At 52.9% G+C, this 21,470-nt stretch overlaps 1 protein-coding gene across 1 annotated transcript; it reads right to left on the reverse strand.

The window, feature by feature from the left end:
* Positions 1–15,098: 15,098 nt before the first annotated feature.
* WNT9B (Wnt family member 9B) lies at positions 15,099–20,977 on the reverse strand. Its single transcript, XM_061389882.1, has 4 exons — positions 20,892–20,977; positions 20,075–20,328; positions 19,257–19,522; positions 15,099–18,469 (listed from the first exon to the last, which is right to left on the reverse strand). The coding sequence occupies exons 1-4, from the start codon at positions 20,975–20,977 to the stop codon at positions 17,996–17,998; spliced, it is 1,080 nt and encodes a 359-aa protein (XP_061245866.1). The 3' UTR covers positions 15,099–17,995.
* Between the last annotated feature and the right edge of the window lie 493 nt (positions 20,978–21,470).

A 21,470-nucleotide genomic window follows, 5' to 3' on the forward strand; every position in this document is an offset into this window, starting at 1 on the left:
TCCGGCCTGCATGGACCCGAGAATTGGCTGAGGGCAGGCCCATTAGCTGGAATTCTCCCAACTGCTCACACATCAGAGTGGAAAAGGGGGGGTAGAAGTGAAAAGTTGAAAAAGAGCTAATTATCGCTTTTATCAGAGCGGGTGGGTTGATGGGTCCTGCCCGAGGGCAGCTGGGGCTGCATTAAAGATTAAACGCCAGGTAGGGGGGAGCGGGGCTCGTCATTCCACAGGAGGGAGGCCGGCGAGCCGCCCCATGGAGACCTGGTGGCAGGCGGCGGCCTTAGATCTGTCAGCCGAGCCCCCGGTCCCAGCGCCCACCATGGCCACATTCCACCAGGACCCCGGCGGCGCCCAGCGCTTCCGCCCTGGCCTCTGCGGGGAGGGCAGCTGAAATCCCTCCAGGGACGCGGGGTCGGGGCAAGTCTAATTATCCAATTGGTAGGTTTCCTGGCACCTGTCTTAAGGGAACTTAAATGATTCCTGCACATCACCCAGTGACCTTAAGTGTGGAACCTCCAAGGACTCAGGGTCAGGGAGTCTGATCCTCCTTGTTATTACAGAGCCGGAGCCCAGGGCCCAGAGAAGAAAAGGGACTAGCAGTCAGGTTACCTTGCGGTTAGTTCCATGTGGTTGTAAGGCCCTCAAGGATGAGGGCTGCATGTTTTTTTTAAAGAAAATATTTATTTGTTTGGCTGCACTGGGTCTTACTTGTGGCAGGCAGGATCTTTCCTTGCAGCACATGGATTGTGAAGGCTTAGTTGCTCCACCGCATGTGGGATCTTACTTCCTGGACCAGGGATTGAACCTGCATACCTTGCATCACAAGGCAGATTCTTAACCACTGGACCATCAGGAAAGTTCCAGGACTACATCTCTAATTCTCTTAATACCTGAAGTATGGGGGTTAAGGGAACTGGGGTGATTAGCTTAGAGTAATTAAGGCCAGCGTGACTTCATTATGCCATTGAACCCTACAGTGTCTGGGACATGCTGGGTGTTCAGTCAGCATTTGTTGCTTGTGTGGATGATAAAAAGTTTGTACCTGGGGCTGCCTTGGTGGCTCAGTGGTAAAGAATCCAGCTGCCAATGTAGGAGACATAGGTTTGATTCCTGATGTGGGAAAATCCCACGTGCCGTGGAGCAACTAAGCCCATGCGCCACAACTATTAAGCCTGCGCTCTAGAGCCTGGGATCTGAAACTACTGAAGCCCGTGCACCCTAGAGCCCATGCTCTGCAACAAGAGAAGCCACTGTAGTGAGAAGCCCACGCACCACAGCTAGAGAGTAGTTCCAGCTTGCTGCAACTGGAGAAAAGCCTGAGCAGCAATGAAGACCCAGCACAGCCAATAAATAATTTTTTAAAAAAACATTTGTACTTAAGAAGTGCAATGATCATTTGGAATATTCTCCAAATCTTGGGGGCTAACTCACTGGCCATGAAGAGTGGATGTAGGTGAGAACCATGGTCTGGAGTCACCAGAGCAAACCAAGGTACCAGTGGGGAGTGAGTAGCTGGATGCCACAGGCAGACTAACTGTAGGCAGTTGGTGTCAAGCAGTCAGCTGTGCCAATCCTGCTGTGCTAGTCTTCACTGTGTGTGTTGGCAAAGATGTCCACTAAGCCACCTCCACCCCACAGAGACCCTGGAAGCATGATGTCCCCTATCTGGCCCCACTGGAGAGCCACAGCTCCATTTGGCCAACAGGGCTCTGAGGATCTGCCCTTGCAAAGCCCTTGCTTCTTTCTCTCCTCCTAGCCTCTAGAAGCCAGAGCCTTTCCAGTTTGGTTTCTTCAGGCTTCTAACCTCAACTTCAAACTTGATACTGTTCTTACCTCTCCCCATGGTGAGTAAATCCTACAAATGACATGTAGGTAAAAACCTGTCCAAGTCAAAGAGACCCTGGCCTTCCCAGCATTTCCCATACACTGTTCCACTGATGTGATCTAGAGTAAATCCTACAAATGACATGTAGGTAAAAACCTGTCCAAGTCAAAGAGACCCTGGCCTTTGGTGAGTAAATCCTACAAATGACATGTAGGTAAAAACTTGTCCAAGTCAAAGAGACCCTGGCCTTCCCAGCATTTCCCATACACTGTTCCACTGATGTGATCTAGACCAGGCTAGGAGATTCCCTATTAATGCCATGTTGGGGGAATGAAAAAGTCTGAGCAAGAATAGATAGAAAGGATCTGGGGTTCATAAAGGACCACAAGCTGAAACTACACTGGCCACATAGGTCTTCTGAGAGTCAAGCCAACAGGATGCTGGATTGCTAGGAAAAATTTGAAGGTAGCAACCCATTCTTCACTATCAGATTCTTCTTCAAAGAAGCTCAGCTAGTCCTCCTAGCCCATATAACATCTTCAACAGGCCACTTACCACAGTGCTAATTAATCTTTTGATTAATTGTATGAATATTTGATTATCTACCTCCTCCACTAAATTGCAAACTCCATGACTACCAGGATTGTGTCTTTTTATTCACCCCTGAACCGCACCTAGCACGTGGCTTGGCACATTGCAAGACTGAATATATATGTGTTGAAGGAGAGAGGGGAGAAGAGAGGGAGGGATGGGGAAGAACTTTTTCAGAACTCTCTCCTTCCAAGAAAAGAAGCTCACAGTCCAGTGTGGGGCGGGGGAGAGAGAGGTGGATGCACACTTGCCCACAATGCGGTGTGGTTGGTGCAAATGGAAAAGAAAATACAGCCTGATGGTGGGAGCTCAGAGGAGAGAGTGATTCACTCTGGGAGCAGTGGAAGTTTTCTATAACTGAGTCTTTAAGGCGGATCAGGATGAGTCAGGTGGACAAAGGGAGGAGGGTCATTCTCAGCAGGACTGGATGGGAAAGGCACAGAGGTGGGAAAAGGAACCACATTCAGGAAGAGGTGAGGTGACTCAGCTAAATGGGGCATGGGACATTTCAAGCAGGATCTGAAGACCTAGACTGGGAGGGCGGGGGAGGTTGAGGAACTCACCTCGAGAAAAACAGCCAAGGATTTCAAGCAGGGGTGTGACATGACCAGCTACCAAGAAGTGTAAACGGAGGTACTCTGAAACTCTGAGGACCGAAATTAACTTTCACTAAACACAGAGACCATTTTGGGACTTTTCTGGTGGTCCAGTGGTTAAGACTCCACTCTTCCAATATACGGAGAAGGCAATGGCAACCCACTCCAGTACTCTTGCCTGGCAAATCCCATGGACGGAGGAGCCTAGTAGGCTGCAGTCCATGGGGTTGCTAGGAGTCAGACACAACTGAGCGATTTCACTTTCATGCATTGGAGAAGGAAATGGCAACCCACTCCAGTGTTCTTGCCTGGAGAATCCCAGAGACAGCAGAGCCTGGTGGGCTACCGTCTATGTGGTCACACAAAGTTGGTCATGACTGAAGCGACTTAGCAGCAGTAGCAGCTTCCAATATAGGGGCTGTAGGTTTGATCACTGGTCAGGGAACTAAGATCCCTCAGGCTAAGTGGTGCAGCCAAATTTAATAAATAAAGAAAAACAGAGATCATTTTGTTTAGAGCCAAGAAAGCTCTGGGGTCCCTGAGGCCCCTGCAGAGGGTGGTCCTTTGGCTTGTGTGAACAGGGCTCAAAGAAGGGCTGGAACCTGGCAGCAGGGTGAGATGGGGCCACATGAGGATGTTTTGGAGGGAAAGCTGTTGGGCCAGGTGGACAGGGAGACATTTCCTGGCAATTTCCCCCTGGCATTCTCTACAGGCAAACTGACATCCTCTTGACTGAACTGACGGACTGGGACAGGAGAAGATTTGAGGTGCCCAGATGAGATCCTGCCCCTGCTTGGGTACCCGTGGGAAACATCTCAGCTCTTGGGCAGTACAGCTGGGAACTCTGCAGAGGGTGGGGAGATCAGGGTGCAGTGTCCCTACCCTGCATACCTGGACACCGAAGACCTTGGATTGAGTTCTGGGTCAGTCTGTGGTCTTCACCTCTCTGAGCCTTGGGCTCCTCATTTGCAAACTGGGGTGACAAGTCCCTGTTTGCCCTGTGAGCTATTATTGGAGTGTCTCCTGTCTCTCCTTTCCTCATGCTCTGTGGTGGAGACCAAGCAACTTGAACTCCCATCCTGCTTTCCCCTTCTAGCTGTGTGATGCTGAGCAGGTCACTTCCCATCTCTGTGCCTCAGTTTCCTTACCTATACAGCAGTGACAGGGGTGTCTACACCAGGGCCAGTTGCGGGAATTAAGACACAACCTGCAGAGGCCCGGCACACCGCCAACACTGAAAGTGCTCATCAAAGGGGTCATTTGTCTTCTTTCCTGCCTCACGATCAGCCCCCTCCTCAGGCTCAGCCCCCTTCCATTCCTCTGCTCCCACTTTTGTCTCTTTCTGGGAGCATCTCCCAGATTCCCCAGGGCTCCCTGTGTGGGGACAGGGGGCCCCACACAGCCTAGTACGTGGTAGCTGCATCTCACTGACTCCTGAGGTAGGTCTTTGACTTCTGACCTTTAAATGGAAGAAGATGGCCTCTGTGAACAGCCAGACCCTAGCCTTGTAGTTAGGATGGGTGTTCTTTATTGATGGACCTTTCTGTTGCATAATTTCTCCATCATCTGTACAACAGGGTAGTAATAGTAACACCTTATCTACATCATGAGGATGATATTCGTTAATACGAGAGCTTAGAACAGAGTCTGGATTGTTGCAGCTCCAAAGAAGCATTAGCTGCTGCTGCTATTATTATTATCATCATTGCTGTTGTTGTAAGACTCTGTCCTCCAGATTCCTGGGCAGCCCCTCTTGCACCATGTCAGTCAGCCCCGCCAGTCTCCCTCCCTGAGGCCTGCCTGTGGCTGCTCTCGTCTTTGTCCTCCATTCCTCCTCCTCCTCTCTCCCCTTCCCTCCTTGCTGTCCTGGCTCCTGCAGCCCTGGGCTGGCTAATCACGCTACTGTCAATTCAGATTAGAGCCCATTACGTTCCTTCATCTCAGCTTAACATTTTTGTGGTTTCCCAGCTCTGCCCAAAATGCTCCTCGAGGGGCAAGGGCTGCCCAGCTGGAGGAAGCTTTGGGAGGAAGAATGCGAGTCTGTGAGTTCCCCAGGTGGGCTTTCCAGGATTCCTGCCTGTTGGAGGTTGCGGCTGGAGTTGGGAGGGGGCGGGGCACCAGGAGGAGTGGTCCCTCTTGGGCTGTGCTCCAGACTTCAAGGAACTGGAGGTCTTAGCATCTCAGCCTCCTTGCCCTGGTGTAGACTCCCAGCCCAGGTCCTATGACAGATGGAACCGCACTGAGGACTGTCTTGGTTTCTCAGTCTGAGAAGAGTCCCAGAGCCGTGGAATTCTGTGCCTGGAAGGCTCCTGGCAGAGCCACCAGTCCTAGCAGTTGTGTTGGGGTCCAGCTCCTTCAGCCACAGGTGTGGCTTCTCTGCTCAGTTCACGACTGAGTTCAGTCGCTCAGTCGTGTCCAGCTCTTTGCAGGGTCTGGAAAGGATATGTGCTCATAACCAGCACCCAGGCATGAATAATGGGGGCCAAGGGAGTACAGGGAGAGGAAGGAGAAGGAACACAGAGATCAGAGGTCTTCATGAGCCCTTAGGGGTTGAAGGGCAGAGGTTCATGTAGTCAACCAGGAGCTGGAGGCCATGGCCAGTCACATCTGCTGAAGCCATGATAAAACGATAGGTTAAGACATGACTCCCACTTGGGACATCCCTGGAAGTCCAGTGGTTAAGACTCTGTGATTCCGCTTCAGAGGATACATGTTTGATCCCCAGTCAGGGAACTTAGATCCCACATGCCCTGGCAGTGCAACCAAAAAAATAAAATAAAAGCTCTAACTCCCACCTTCTACAGAGGAGAGAGGGGACATAGTAACCAGCATGGCTTCCCTAGGGTCAAGGTGGTTCCTCCCTGGCCCCCAGCCAGTGGAGACATGCTGACCTCTCTCCTGAGGGAAGCACTTCCTGTTGGGCTAAGGCTATTCCACCCTTTGGGGCCTGATTCTGAAGGGAGTACCCCTGAGTGAGCAGTGCACCCCCACCCCATCCTGCATCTTGATGGAGTCACCTCCTGACCATCTGACCTCCCTGGAAATCAGATGTTCACAATTTTATTGATGTCATCATGGGTTCTATGTCCGGGACACAGAGAAGGTTTCGGTTATGCTTAGTGAGCTCTCCTGAGATGGAGGAAATGGTTTCCTTCCTGTTTCAGGGGAGACCTAAGCAGGCAAGCAGAGAACATTTGAAGTAGTGGGGGCTCTGCTTTGGGGCCAGCATGTGGCTAAGAGGCCACCTGGGGGGAGGCGGTGTCAAACTCTGATCATGTGACATGAAGGTTCCTTAACCCTTGTACACCTCAGTGTCCTCATCTGTGAAATGGGGACAGTGATTGTAGTATCTCGCTCCTGGGAGGGTGTTTGTGAGGATGAGGAGTTCATTCGTACGTCGTTCATGCTCACAACACTGGTTCGAATTGCTATGCTTTGTACCGCCTTGGGCCTGCAGTTGGGAGGGGACAGAGTCCTTTCTCTTCCCAGCTTGGGAAGGTCTCCTGGTCTGTGACGTGAGGTGAAACAACCTGGGCAACCGTCCCCTGATCAGACAGCTCGGATTGGTTTTGGTGTTGTGTCTGAGGAGGAGCAGATTCTAGAAGAGCCATGGCCTCCCCACAAACACGGCACCCTGAACTCAGACCTTCTCTGGGCTTTCCTGCCCCTGGGGCTGGAGCCTCATAAACCAAACCACACTGCAGCAGTACCTAGTTCCTGTTGCCAGGAGACCCCCAGACACCCGGGAGTGTATCAGAGTCAATGGCAGCATGAGGGTTGGGGAAAATTAACAGCAGTGGTGGGTTTCTCTGGTGGTCCAGTGATTAAGAATCTGCCTGCCAATGCAGGGGACACGGGTTCCATCCCTAGTCCGGGAAGACCCCACATGCTGCAGCGCAACTGGGCCCATGTGGCACAGCTATTGAATTCATGCTCTAGAGCCCGGGATCCGCAACTACTGAAGCCTGAGTGCCTGTGCTCTGCAACAAGCAAAGCCACTGCAATGAGAAGCCCTCCTGCAGCAACTAGAGGGTTGCCTCCGCTTGCCACAACTAGAGAAAAGCCCGTGTAGCAACAAAGACCCAGCACAGCCATAAATAAATAAATAAACTTAAATAAAAGCAATGGCTACAATACATTAAACACATCCTGTGTGCCAAGCACTTTCTAGAGATACCCTGTAACGCTCCCGATGACCCTGCAAGGTTGGTTTTATCACCCCATGCCGTGACATTTCTGCTGACACCTGCATCCCCCATCCCCCCAAACCCTCATTTGGCCAAGACCCCGCGAAGCTTCAGGCTGAAGCTGGGCTATCGCTCATCTGCAGAGTCTCGTCTCAATTCCCCTCAGCAGGTCCGCCCACATCACCAACACGGTTCCCATCGGCAGCCTGTACTTACCCCTTGTTAACCCTCATCACACTTAATTTTATTCCATTTTAAATTTTACTCATTTAGGGAGTAAGCAATGCATTCACATGACTCAGAATCCAAAAGCCACAACAAGGGATGCAGAGGAAAAGTCCTCCGGCTCTCCTACCCGTTTCCCCACCACTGAGTTCAGCCGCCTGGGGCCCAGGGCTGTCAGCTTCATCACACCGAATAGTGATGACTTGTTTATCTGTCTTCTGTGCTTTAGGAACTGGGCCTGCCTTGTTAACTGCTTCATCCCCAGGGCCTGGCCCAGTGCCTGGCATATAGTAGAAGTTCTATGTATGTAATCTCTCTGTCTCTCTTCAAGAGATACCAATAGAGAGATTTCTGTTTTTGTTTTGTTTTCATGAATGAGACTTCGAGAAGAAAGTTAACTTGGCTGTTTGGCTCTAACTCTCAAGGCAGTGCTTACCCAAAGACTCTGTTTATCTGACTTTTTTTTTTTTTCTTGGCCATGCCACATGGCTTATGGGATTTTAGTTCTCTGACCAGGGATTGAACCTAGGCCCTCAGCAGTGAGAATGTGGAGTCCTAACCAGTGGACCTTGAGGGAATCCTCTGCTTATCTGATTTATAAAGACCACCTATCCCTTCTTGGATATTTGACCATCCTTTGTGAAATGATTTCATTTTTTTTAAGTTTAATTTTTAAATTGGAACAGAACTAGAACCCCTCAATAAATTTCACAAAACAAAGAACCATGTTTCAGGAAACAGCAGGTCATCACACTTCAGAATTCCCCCTGATCCTGCCCAGTGCTGGCCCCAGTGGCACAACCCCAGGATGGTATTGCTGCAGCTGCTGCTGCTCACCATGGGCCTCAGCCTCCTCATCTGCAAAATGGGAAAGGGCCCATTAGGTCTGAAGTTCTATTGATTTTTGATATCGTCTCTATTTTTACCCCTTATGGCTGATGCTGCTTTGTGCCAACATTAAATGAAATGATAACTATAAAAGCCTTTTTAAAATATTTATTTGTTTCTTTATTTTGGGAGGCTGTGCTGGGTCTTCGTTGTTGTGTGAGTCCTTTCTCTAGTTGTGGCGAGCAGGGGCTGCTCTTTGTTGCCGTGCGGGGGCTTCTCAGTGCTGTGGCTTCTCTTGTTGCTGAGCACAGGCTCTAGGGCGTGCAGGTTCAACAGTTGCAGCTCATGGGCTCTAGACTGAGGGCTCAGTAGTTGTGGTGCACAGGCTTAGCTACCCCAAGGCATATGGGATCCTCCCCGGACGAGGGATCGAACCCATGTTCCCTGCACTGATCCACTGTGCCACCAGGGAAGTCCTGTGAAAGCCTTTTGATTAAAACTAATATTTGATACCAAGACAACAAATGCACTACGTGGGTCAGGACTAGCTGATCTGCCCATGTCCCTAGCTCTGGCCCAGGTCAAGGGTCAAGCACACACAGCCACCCGTCCTCCGAAGAGCTGGAGGGAGAAACAGGAAGGAGAAATTGATCCTGGGGAAGCAGGTGGAGCGGAGTCTGAGGACCACCTGGGGGAGGCCCCGGCACCATGTTACCACCAGACCGGCAGGTGGCTTTCCATCTGGATCAGCTCATGCCCTGCCTGGGGACTCAGCGAGCAGCCCTCGTCTTGTTCAGGCTCTTGAATGGCCTTGTTCCTGGTGGTTGAGGCAGCCAGGAAGTCCAAGGTTGGGGAGGGGAGGCAAGAGGGAATGAGGGGAAGGAAAAGGAGGAGAGGAAAAGGCAGGGAGCTTGGCTAGTGAAGAGTCAATGTATCAAGGAGGCACATGGTGCCAGGAAGCCTGCTACTGCAGAGGGAAAGTGAAATGGGGGAACAGTACAGAGTGCAAGATTCAAACCTTCATTTCTTCATTTTTCATTCACTCGTCCAATAAAATGAAGGATGCCCATGTTGTGATAATTGCTATTCAAGATACAAGTGTAGGCAAAATGCTAAGAAAATGTTAAAAAAAAAAAAAAAAAAAAAAGGAGCAAATAACTGTTGGGTGGGTGGCAGGAGTGGGGAAGTTAGGAAAGAGGCACATTTCACTGAAGATATTTAGGTCAAGCCATGAAACAAGCAAAGGAAAAAACCAGCTCCCAAGTCCTCCCCAGCTCTGTGGCCCATTTCTTCCCAGACCTCTAAATCCCAGGCAGGTTGTCCCCCCGACTGGGTTTGAGCCTAAGCACTGCTATATACTTGCCGTGTGACCTCAGGGAAGTGATCTAACCTCTCTGAGCCTCCATTCTCTCAGCTGTAATGTAGGGATGACACCGACTTGGAGGGTTGTCATGAGACTTAAATATGACAGTGCATGAGAGTCACTTTGAAGGGTGCCCGGCCTCTGTAGAGAACACACTCAAAATGACCCGCTGTTGATGTACAGTCGGTATCAGCAGCCACATCAACTTCGTTCTCCCACATCTGGGCCTCTGTCTTTGGGCAGAGAGGAAAGCAGAGGCTGTTCCCATCATCCCCCACCACAGGCCCCTCACCCTTCCACCAGGCCTTGGGGAAATATGAGAAGCAGAGCTTGAGGATCTAATGTGTGCCCCCCCACGCCCCTTAATCCTTCCTGAACTTGGGGGGTTGGGTGCGGGGTGGGGGCGGCACCGCCATAACACCTGCGCGGCTCTGACATCTCCTGCCTCTGGGCAGAGAAAGCAATTTCAGAAATGACATGTTGCCAACAAGCAGAAATCAGCTTCTGAATTAAAATGTGTCGGCGTCAGGTGACCCTGGGCTTGGAGGGCTGGCTGCACGAAGACAGCTGAGATTAGGGCCTGTCAGCCAGGGGAGGGGCTGTGCGGGAAGGGGTGCGGGGACCCCAGGGGCTACCTGTGGCCGCCCTGGACTTGTTCGGACAGGGGGGCAGGAATTCGGACCCTGGGTCAGTTCTCCTGTGGCTGTGACGAGCTACAGCCTCGCAAGTGTCCGCTCTCCTCTGTGGTGGGGGTGGGGCGGGTGAGTCCAGGCTCAGCTCCCCTGGGACCCGCTCCAGCGTAAACACACTAATGGGCCCGAGAGAGCCAGAGAGGAATGTGGGCCCCACAGCCCCTGGGGACTCGAGGACGACGGATGGGAGTAGAGGGGATAAGACACCCAAGAGGCAGTGAGCCTGTGCTCTGCAGGTATGCAGGGAAGAGAGAGAGGCAGAGGGAAGGAGAGGAGCATGAAAAACAGGAGGCCCAAGGCAGAGGGAGGAGGATGCCACCGGGCACGCTGGATCCTGGCAAGTCCCCGATGCCACTTTCTCCCTGGTGCCCAGGCCTTTGCACAAGTCATGCCCTACACTGTGGGAAAATATACATGATGAAGCTGTTTCATTTCCAGCCCTGCTATTTACTGTAAGGCTTTGAGCATGATTGGGAGCCTCTCTGAGCTTGGGTTTCTTCCTCTATAAAATGGGCTCATGGGGACTTCCCTGGTGGTCCAGTGGTTAAGAATATGCCTTCTAATACAAGGGACTCAGGTTCGATCCCTGTTCAGAGAACTAAGATCCCTCCTGCCTTGGAGCAACCATGCCTGCATGGCAGAACTACTGAGCCCATGCAACACAACTAGAGAGTCTATGGGCTGCGACAAAGGATCCTGAATGACCCAGTCAACATCCCACATGCCGCAACTAAGACCCAACACAATCCAATAAGTAAAAATAAAATGAGATCACTGTTGTGTGCACCCCTAGGGTTGCCATATCAGTTAAATGAGATGATCTGCGGAGATGACACTAGAGTTTTGGTGCAATCAAGCACCTCTCACAGTGCTTAATCCCCAGGGATCTTTTTCCTTGTCTGTCTCCTTATCTGCAGCTCCCTGAAGGCTGGGAGTGAGTCTTGGCACCACAGCGCCTCCGCACATGCCTGGCACACTGTAGGCAGCCAGTCAGTGTTTGCTGAGCAAGCGATTCCATGAAGGGACCAGGTGTGAGGTGCGTAAGTAAAGGGCGGGAAGTGAAAGGGAAGGGTCCGGGTAGGCAGGGGACCCTGCTGCCTCTCTCCCTCCAGGATGTCCCACTCCAATCATAGGTCATCCTTCTGACCTTTCTAGAGCGAGGCGTAGGCGTGATATGCTTGCTGGCCAGATAGTGACCCTATTTCCCCAATGGAAATCGAACCTAGGGGATCATTCCACCTGTCTTTAGGAGTCAGGGGGGCAGAGTCGTCGACCTTGGGCCCATCTGAGGGGGTCACCTCCTGGACTTGGGGTCACCACAGTCATGTTCCACAGCTCTGGGGACCAAGCAAGGATGGACTGGGGTTGGCAGGGGTGAGGGGCCCTCAGGGGCAGCAAAGAGGGAGGCTGAGGCACTCCAGAGCCTCTAAGGTGGGAAGCAGATTGGGGAAGCTGGAGCAAGGCTGTCTCATGATTTCAGGAGAGAAAATCTCCCTCCCTGACTCCCCACCAGCACTGCTCTAAACATTTTCCCCACTTGCTACAGGAATTCCACCAGGAGAAGGCATGGCTTCTCACCATGTGCTCAGAGCTAAGTCATCAGAGAAGAAACCCAGGACTGGAGAAGATTATAGAAGGCAATGGGTATGCACTCAGGCATGTCAAGGGCCTGAGTTTGAACTCCAGCTCTGCCACTCACGCAGTAAATGTTTTGAGCTCCCCAACCTCAGTTTCCTCATCTGTAAAATGGGGGTATCACTTCTTACCATGCAGAGTGGAGAAGCTCTACTTTACGAAGAATGCCAACTAAAAAATACGTAAGGGATGATGGAATTTTAAAAAAATCTTCACTTGCAATTGATTTGGGCAAGGATCATCACCAGTGGATGCTAAGACTATTGGGTAAAACGTTGCTGGGAAACGAGATGGTCTCAGAATCTTCAAGTATCAACTCCCACAGATGAGTCATGACCCACAAAAGGAAAGGGTAACTTTATATGGGAAAGAGCTGGAGGAAACCACCTTAACCAAGCGATGAAATTGAGCATCACAAGTAAAGCTGATAAACCTCAGCTCCTGACAGCACTCACAGAGAAGGGCGCACACCCCCAAGCTGATCTCTTGCCAAAACATTTAATCAGAATCTAGTTATAAGGACACAATCAGACAGACCTTGGTTGAGAGGCATTCTTCAAGACACCCAGCCTGAACTCTTCAAAATATCAATATTGTGAAAGCAAAGAAGGCAAGGAGACTATTCTAGAAGAGAGGGGGCTAGAGAGACATGACAGCAAAATTCAATGCCCAATTCTTGAGTGGACCTTGGATCAGGGAAAAAAAGCTATGAGGGATATTTTGAGGGGCAACTGGAGAAATTTGAATGGGGATTGTGTATTAGACAATCTTGTGTCAATGTTAAATCTCTCCGATGTGATTATGGCCTTGTCATTCTTTTGGAGAACAAGTGATAAAGTATTTAAATGCTTTGGTGTCTACAGTGTCCTCACATGTGGATCGACAAAATAAATATACATGTATTTATATATTTATTTATACATGTATTTAACTATATAGAGAGAAAATATGGCCAAATGCTTTTAAAAGGGGGTCTATCCACCTGGTGATTGACTCTGCAAGTCCTGATCCCCAGGGAAAGTAGTGGCCCTGAGCAGCTAAGGGTGGAGGGGCCCAAGGGCCTGTTTGGAAGCTGGTCTGGGGGCTGGAGAAGTGAAAGGCTCCGATATGAGTGGGAAGAGGCTAAAGGCAGTATAGGGTAGACAGAAGACAGGGTTTAGAGGCTAAGACCTGGGTCTGCAGTGAGTCACTTAACCATATTGTGCCTCAGATTCCCTCTCTGTAAAAAGGGAAGAAAGGCACCTGCCTCGTGAGGCTCAGGTGAGGAAACAGGTGAGAAACCCTTCGGTGGGCTGGAGCCTGCTGCTGTGGGTGTGGACACGCCTGTCACTACTGTGGGCCCAAGAACACAAGGGAGCGGGAACACGTTAAGACAGGCAGGGGTGTGGACCTCACTCTGCCTCCCACCCCGGGGACCCCGTGTGGATCCCAGAAGGCTGAAGAGCCAGGGCAGGCAGGGCCAAGCCTTCTCTGCTGCCCTTTGTTCTGAAAGGGGCCTCCTCTCCCATCAGCCCTCCAGCAGCAGCTGGTGGAAGACACGCATTTGCACATCCCAAAGCGTGCTGGGATGGCAGTGGCCAGGGAGGGACTTGAGGCCAACGTGTAAGTGACTGAAACCTCCGCATGGCCGTGTGTCTTGTGTCTCGTATGGGACCACAAGTCCCTGAAGGCTCCTGCTCTGCCTTAACTTGCCCCCACCCCACCCTGCATGGCTGGCCACAGGCTGTGGGCCCTAGAAATACTTGTCATCTCCAGGAGGGCACCTGGGCTCTGGCCTGGTCCTACTTGGTGTATAACCTTTGGTGGGTCACCTCCTTCCTCTGGGCCTCAGCTGACCCAGGATCCATACAATGGGATGATCCATCTCTGTGCTCCCTCCTTCCAAGGGGAGGCAACAGCGCAGAGGCAAGAAGTCATACTTTGCACACGTATGTGTGTCTGAGTCCTTTTGCTGTTTACCTGAAACTATCACAACATTGCTAATCGGCTATGCCTCAATACAAAGTAAAAGTTTTTTAAAAAAGAACTCATCCTTTGGCATTCATGCACTCTATGTTCTATCCTGACGCCATTGCTGGTCATTAGGAGCCTTCACCCCTCACAGCCTCTGTTACCTTGACCATGAGATGGGGGTGGTCATGTCCAACACCCAAGGTCATTGCTATAAAGTGAAATAAAATAGGTACCAAGAGCTGACATGTGGTTTATTGATTTATTGTCTCTCTCTCCCACTAGAGGGGCAGCCCCACAAGGCAGGGACTTCCTCTCCTTCCCTTACACCCCAGCACCCCGGATGGTGCCTGGTGCTCAATGGGAGCTCCCTAAACCACCATTGACTGCCTGGATGGACAGAACAGGTGGTTGGTACGTGATGGCTCCCTCTGTGGTTCTCAAATGTGCTGAGACATAAAGCATTCAGAGTTCATGATTGTTGAGAAAGTAAATTCGGGGAAGCAAGAAGTAGTCTTCAGGGCTGGTCTGTCTGTCTGTTGGCCAGCAGAGGACACCAGAGAAGCTGGGTTTATCCAAACCAGGGACAGACATGATGTGCCCACAAGAGCCAGCAACATGCATGAGTGAGGTGTGTGTGTTGAGGTGTACTTGGCAAACTAGGGAGCCCCCATGTATCCTGTCTAATAGGGCTCCCTCTCTCCAGTTGACTGTGGGCAGGGTGGGAATGAAGGACCAGCATGCCCGTGCAGCTGATTTTACAAAAGAAGCCAGAAATCCAAAGGAAAACAAATCACTTGTAAAGGAAAAACACAGGGACTTCCCTGGCAGTCCAGTGGTTAAGACTCTGTGCTTCTAGTGGAGGGGGCAAGGGTTCGATCCCTGATGGGGGAACTAAGATCCCACAGGTTGTGCAGTGTGGCCAAAAAAAAAAAGAAAAGAAAAACACAAACAAGAGCAAATAAAACCCATCTTTGGGCTGGGAGGGGCCCTCAGTACAGCCAAACCCTCTCAGGTGGTGTGGGCAAAGGGAGGGAGGGCCCAGTGGAGCCCCTGGAGTAGCTTCCACGGGGTCCTCAATTCTCCAGGCCCCTCAGGCAGTCCCAACCCCTGAGACACAGAAAATGCTGACATGCTGTCTGGATCCAAGAGACAAGGTCACACAAGCCTGGGGGAGCAGACACTTCCCTGGGTTCTTGGGGTCCAGGTGTATCCAGACTTTGGGGCTCCCAGGTCCAGGATAGATCAGGTCCCGTCACTTGGCCCATGTCGATGCTCAGGAAATATTCAGTGAAAGGACCTCTTCAGTGTGACTTCGAGCACAGCCCTCCACCTCTCAGCAGCATATGCAAAATGGGTCGTGATGTGGCCGCACCTACCTCATAGGGAGAGTGGGGAATCGAGGGAGACTAGAGGGACCAAAGTCGTTCCGGAGATCAAAAGTGCTTTACAAATGCCAAGTGTGGTCATCCTTGTTATCATTATTATCATAAGCAGGACAGTTTTTCCAGAGCAGAAGCAGGGGCCTGGGACCCGGAAGAGCCGAGAATATACAACGACTTCACAAGGAGGATCGGATGAAGCCCGTCGGAGTTTGTGCTCAGAGAAGATGCTGCTCACCAGCTCCAGGACAGAGCCACCCAAGGGACATGGAGTCCACCAGACCTCTTCCCTGGCCACCTGGTGTCCAGTTCGTGGGGACCCCAATCACGCCAGCTGTATTTCCCCAAATATACACAGGCTTCCAGCAGAATACACAACCCCCACAGATGCTGCCCATAAAATATAGAAACTATATAAATAACATAAATATTCTCTCATATATATCTTAGCTATATAAATTATTTTCTTTTGCCCTAAAAACTCTATATATATGCGAGGTAGACAAAAAATACCCTGTGAATGTTTCCCTTAATGCTATAGAATGAGTGGTCAGTGGCCACTGGTCCCAGGGGCCCCAGTTGGGCTGAGATGGACCTTTGGGGGCAATTGGAAGAGAAAGGGGTGGGAGCGGGGGAGGAAGAGAGGAGAGACAGCTGGACAGCGAGGACCTGAGAGGCTGAGGGGCCCTGAACCGCATCATCCTGGGCTGGGTCAGTGTTACTGGCCGGCCGTGGCCTCAGTCCCTCAGAGTCTACCCTTTATCTTCCTGCCACCCCTGCACTGCTGGCCATGGGCCTGGGGTGCGAATAGCATTTCGGAGAATCAGGCTCCCCCTTCCTGCTGCCTCATGCCTCAGGGTGAGCCATGGCAGAGGCAGAGCTTGGGTCTCATAAGGATGGATTGGGCAGGCAGAAAGAAAGTCTTCATGCAATGGAGGCATGGAGGGAACTCGGGAGACAGCCCTTTCTCCTTCTTCTCTTCCTGCCAAGATGTGGGCCTGCTGCTCGGGTCAGCAAAGTCACTCTCGGGAGGGGTCTCAGGTCAGTAGGGCTTTTCATCAGAGCCTCTGCAGCCAAAGTCCTTCCAGCATCCCTCAGGAGGCTGCATGATCCACCGAAGACAGGGCAGGGTCTCCTTGCCCTCAGAGATCACAGGGAGCCCCCAGGAGCTGCTTCCTGGGGCTTGCACAGACGGTTTCTCAGCACTTGGCTGATTCTGAAGTTTCCTGTCCCGGCAAAGGGTCAGCAACTCTGGGTTCAGGGAGAAAGGAAGCTGACAGAGGGCGCGGCAGGGCCAGCAGAGCAGCCAAGGGCGTCCCGAAGGAGGTCACTTCCTCCCGGCTGGCATCAGGCCCTGCTCTGGGAAAGCACATGGCTTCCAGCAAAGTGACCCCTGCAAGGTCTGCATCCTGATCCAGAGAGGTGTGTGCCGCTGAATGAGAGCCCTCAGCCTGGCAGGTCCCAGGGGCGTGCCTGCATGTTGGAGTGGGGAGGCCTGTGTGTACCCATGGGTAGTACCAGCTCCTCTTGCCTCCCTCCCAGGGCCTTAGTAGGTAGCCCTGGAAATGTCCACAGTATCGGAAGGAATTAGCAGACACTTCTCTTCCTCAGGTAAAAGCCAAGGTGGAGGGCCCTTAGTAAATGAAAGGGGCCCCCAAAGAGCCCAGCTTAGCAAACACTTCCCATGTTCATAACTCCCGCCCAAGCAAAAGCCTGAATTAGATGAGTAGCCGTAGAAGTAGAAATGTAACTGAATCAAAACTCATACACCAGCTCTCGTATATCACGCCAGCTGTGCAGGGCCTCACCGCACAGGGCGACCCCAGATACTTGGAGTTGACCCAAGTGGGCTCATGGGGGGGCTGAGAAACTGAGGGGGTCTCTGTCTCCCTGGGCAACCTCGGTGTACTATCTGAGCCTCACCCTGGGGACTGGCTCGTCTACTGGGCTCGCGTCCACTGGTGTTTTTACTGAGCAGCACTGGTTGGGCATGGGTTACTCAGCTCTCAAGGTGAGAATGAGGGCTGGTGGAGGCATATTTTAAAAACCAAATCACAAGGATCCAGGGCACATAGCTGACTCCTGCTTTCCTTTCTCCAGACCAACGGCTCCAACCACCTGGCCTTTCCTCCCATCTCTAGCACAGCAAAGCTCCAGGGTGGGGAAATTAAGGCATATGACCCCCGGGGTTGACTATCACCTGGGTGGGGCCTGAGGGCTGACCTGACCCATCCCAGCCTGACTCCAGCCTTCGCTTCCAGCTGACCCTGCCTCCCTGGGCCTTCTTGGCCCAGAAGTTCACCTCCCAACCTCTGGCTGGCTTTAGTCCACTAATCCCAGGATTCATGATGGCGAGATGTACTCGCTCTCCTCTCTAAAACCTCAGTCCTGCCCTCCTCTGGGTCTCCCTTAGTTCCCTCCACATCCTTTCCACTCTGCCCTCCTGCTCCAAGTCCTCAACCAGGCTGGGGACCCTCAGGTTCAGGGGTGGGGCTCTCCTTGCTGAGAGCTGAGAGAGGGGAAGCCTGATGGAAGCCAATGGGGAGAGGCGCATGAGTGTGCTGGCACGCACGTGGGTGATCATGCGCATGACATGTGCTCCTGCCCGGGTTGGCGGGAGCGGGAGTGGGGGGGGAGCGGCTGGACAGCCGGCTGGCCTGGAGGTGGCCCGGTGCCATGGGAGGTCCTGGCAGCGCCTGGCTGGCACACCGGGCAGCGGGCCTAGTGCTTACAGGTGTATACAAGCTCCTCCCGCACACACTGCTGGCACTCCACGTAGCAGCACCACTGCACCTGGCAGTGGCAGGAGAAGGCCGTCAGGCGGCTCTGGGTGTCGTAGCCGCGCCCGCAGCACAGGCTGCTGCAGCTGGCCTCGCGGGAGCACACCCTGCCCCCTGTGCCAGGCGAGTACTTGCTGGGCCGGCAGAAACTGGGCGAGTCCTCCATGTAGACCAGGTCCCCAGGCCGCGGCGCCGGGCCCTTGCTGGGACTGCCTGGTCTGGCCGGTGCCCACAGCTCCAGGCGGCCCAAGGCCTCATTGCTGGCACTGGACACCTTGACGGCCGAGTCGTAGCGCAGTTTCAGCACCTGGCCTGTGTCGCGGAACGGGGACAGCTGCTTCCAGCAGGTGCGCACGGCGCAGGAGCCTGACACGCCGTGGCACTTACACGTGGTCCGGAGGCCACTCTTCACGGCCTGCGAGGAGAGGCAGGAGGGAGGCGTGGTCAGGGGCCTCCAGGCTGCAGCCCCCGGAGCGCCAACTGTGGCCGGGGAGCCGCAGGAGGATGGGAGAGGACAGGGGAGGCCCACATGAGGCGGGCAGCTAAAACTCAAGCTGGCCCATGTGGCACATTAGTGCAAACTAGCTCTAGGCACCCCTTCTCCTGGGCAGAGACAGTCTGAGGACCGTCTCACCTTGGTGAGAGCAGCGGGGGCTGGATCTCACCCCAGCACCTCCCCGGGCCCAAAGTTCCTATGGAGCAGACAGCTTGCACAACTGAACACAGCAGCCCTGGTTTACACCAACTCAGTGATGGGAACACAGGACACAGAACTCAGTCTCTTAAAGAAATGGAGCCCGAGCTTCTCCCAGCTTCCCGGTCCCAACAGACCTGGATACTTTTTACCATCCAGTCTTTCCACTGCTGTGTGACCTCAGCTAAGTCCCTTCTGTCTTCCCATCTGTAAAATGGAGGAGGGCCAGGGGTTGTACCAGATCAGTTTTCAAACACCATTGGCTCCTAGGGCCTCCAGGAAGGGCAGTGCTTGGAATGGAGACCCTTCTCCAAACACGTTCCTGCCTCACCAAGCCAGGCTCCCACCTGGTACTTGATAACAGTCCAGAGTAGATGCCCAAGGAACACTGGTTGAAAGGATGAGGTTCATCCTGGACGGCCTCTGTGTGTGTCCTGCAGGGGGGTAGGGTGGGTACTGGCCTCCTAGAGACCCGGATCCCCGGCTCTGCAACCAGCGATGCACTCACCTTGATGCCCACGTGGGTGTTGTGGGCGTCTGCCCGCGCCCGCAGGTCTTTGCTTCCTCTCTTGGGCCCCAGAAAGTTGTTCAGGAACTTGGTGCTATACTTGAGGTTGTCACCACACACACCCCACTGCCAGGCTTGCCGGCTCTCGAGGCCCGGGGAGTCATCACAGGTGCACCGCTCCATGCGGCCAGCGCTGCAGGCCCGGGCCAGAGTGTGCGTAAGGGCGGCTGCGGACACCGCATACAGGAAGGCCGTCTCCTTGAAACCTGGGCCGGGCCGGGGGGGGGGGGGTGGGATCGGGAGGGAGGAGGAGAGTGGGCTCAGGGGCTGTGAGCCGCCCTCTGAGGGTAGACAGGCTGGAGGGAGGGGCGTGTTACCCCAAGGACACAGTTCAGGGCACTTGCCCTGTCGCCCACCCCTTAAATTCAGGCTGCAAGTTGCTGTCTAAATGGAGCTTCCTGTTCCCTGCGGGATGTGTGCCCAGGTTCTCAGGGCGGCAGGATGGGGGACTGCTTCCTCTACTGAACAGATGAAAACACAGATGCAGAGAAAAGTGACTTAGGCGCCTGGTGAGCGCTAAAGCTGGGCTAAACCACTGATCTTGACTCCAAGGTGATGCGTGAGCAAGTTGGACCAACCTGTTTCTGAGCTGGGTTCATAAAAGCAACGTGGACTAGGGACAGGGGCCTGGGGAGTGGGAAAAGCAGCCCTCCTCCTCTCGGTTCTCCCCCCCCCGACCCTCCTGCTCCAAGCCTCCTCCTCCCTGTTCTCCTCCCCGGGCTCCTTCTCCTCACCCTCCTCCCCACCCTCCTCCCTACCTCTCTTGAGCAGCCCCGTCCTCCCCTCCAGGCTGCAGTTCCAGCGCTCATGCCGGAACTGAAACTGGCACTCGAGCAGGCTGAGGTGTGCGGCATCCTGCAGGGTCTCAGCCAGGCCTGGCTCCCGCCGACAGAGCTGCTTCTGCCGGCGGGACAACTTCAGGAGGTCACACTGCTTCAGGTGGGCCCCGCCCTGTGCTGGGGCAGCGGTGCCCAGCCCGGGGAAGGGCGTCAGGACCTCCCGCCCGGTCAGGCTAAAGGGAGCAAGAGAAGGGAGACCAGTGACCCTTGGGGGTTGTGATGGAAGGTGAAAGATGACAATCCCTAAGGATGGGGGGCAGGTGAGGGGAAGGGGGCCTTCTTGGGGGCTGCGTTATTTGGCCTTCTGGGAGGGAGGCTGACCCCATTTTACAGAGGAAGAAACCAAGGTGCTTAAAATAAGGGTGAGTACAAGATTTCAAACTCAAGTTTTCTGGAAGCCAAAGTCCCTGCTCTTCTTATCCACCTTGTTTCCCAAACTTGCCGAATCAGAAAAATCATATGGCATGCTTATTTAAAATACAGATGCCCAGGACTTTTCTGGTGATTCAGTGGCTAAGACTCCATGCTTCCAACACAGGGGGTATGGGTTCAGTGCCTGGTTAGGAAACTATGATCCCACATGCCACATAATATGGCCAAAAAAAAAAACCTTTTTAATTAAAAAAATTTTTTTCTTTTAAACTCCAAAAAAAAAAAAATACAGATGCCTAGGATCTATACTTAACAGTTCTGCTTCTCTTGGTCTGGAATAGGGCCTGGGAATCTGTACATTTACCACATTCCCTGGGCAGTGCTGAGAATCAGGGCAGTTTGGGAAATACTGTATGTAGTTATCAGCTGCTTCCAGGAAGGGAGAGCCATGTTGCTAAGGGGGGGGGGGGGTGGCAGAGGGATGTAGCCACTGAGAAGGTATCCGGCCAATGGCCCTGGCATCCCTCTCCCCCTTACATTAGGTAGCTGCCCAAGTAACACCAGGCCAAGCTAACTTGTCTCCACAATCCCCATAGATCTTTAACCATCTGGCCACTCCATGTCTGCTACCAAGAGATACTTGGGGAATACCTGAATGGATGGAAGATTGGGAGGATGGGGAGATGAAGGAAGAAGGATGGGTGGATGGATTGACAGGTGGACGCAGATGAAGAAGCTGCATTTCCATCAGGCTATCAGCCCCTGAATTCTTATTCTGCTGTATCTGAAGTCCAGGAATGCTTCAGTCAGGCTGCCACGTTCCAGTGGCTTGACTGTCACTTCCTAGCTGTGTCATCCAGAAGGATTGATTTTTCTCCTCTGGGAAGTGGAAAGAGTGATCCTCTCCACCTCCTGCACTGCTGGGAGGATTGTATGAGAAGTT

Source organism: Bos javanicus, chromosome 19 (assembly GCF_032452875.1).
Source record: "Bos javanicus breed banteng chromosome 19, ARS-OSU_banteng_1.0, whole genome shotgun sequence".
NCBI lineage: Eukaryota > Metazoa > Chordata > Mammalia > Artiodactyla > Bovidae > Bos > Bos javanicus.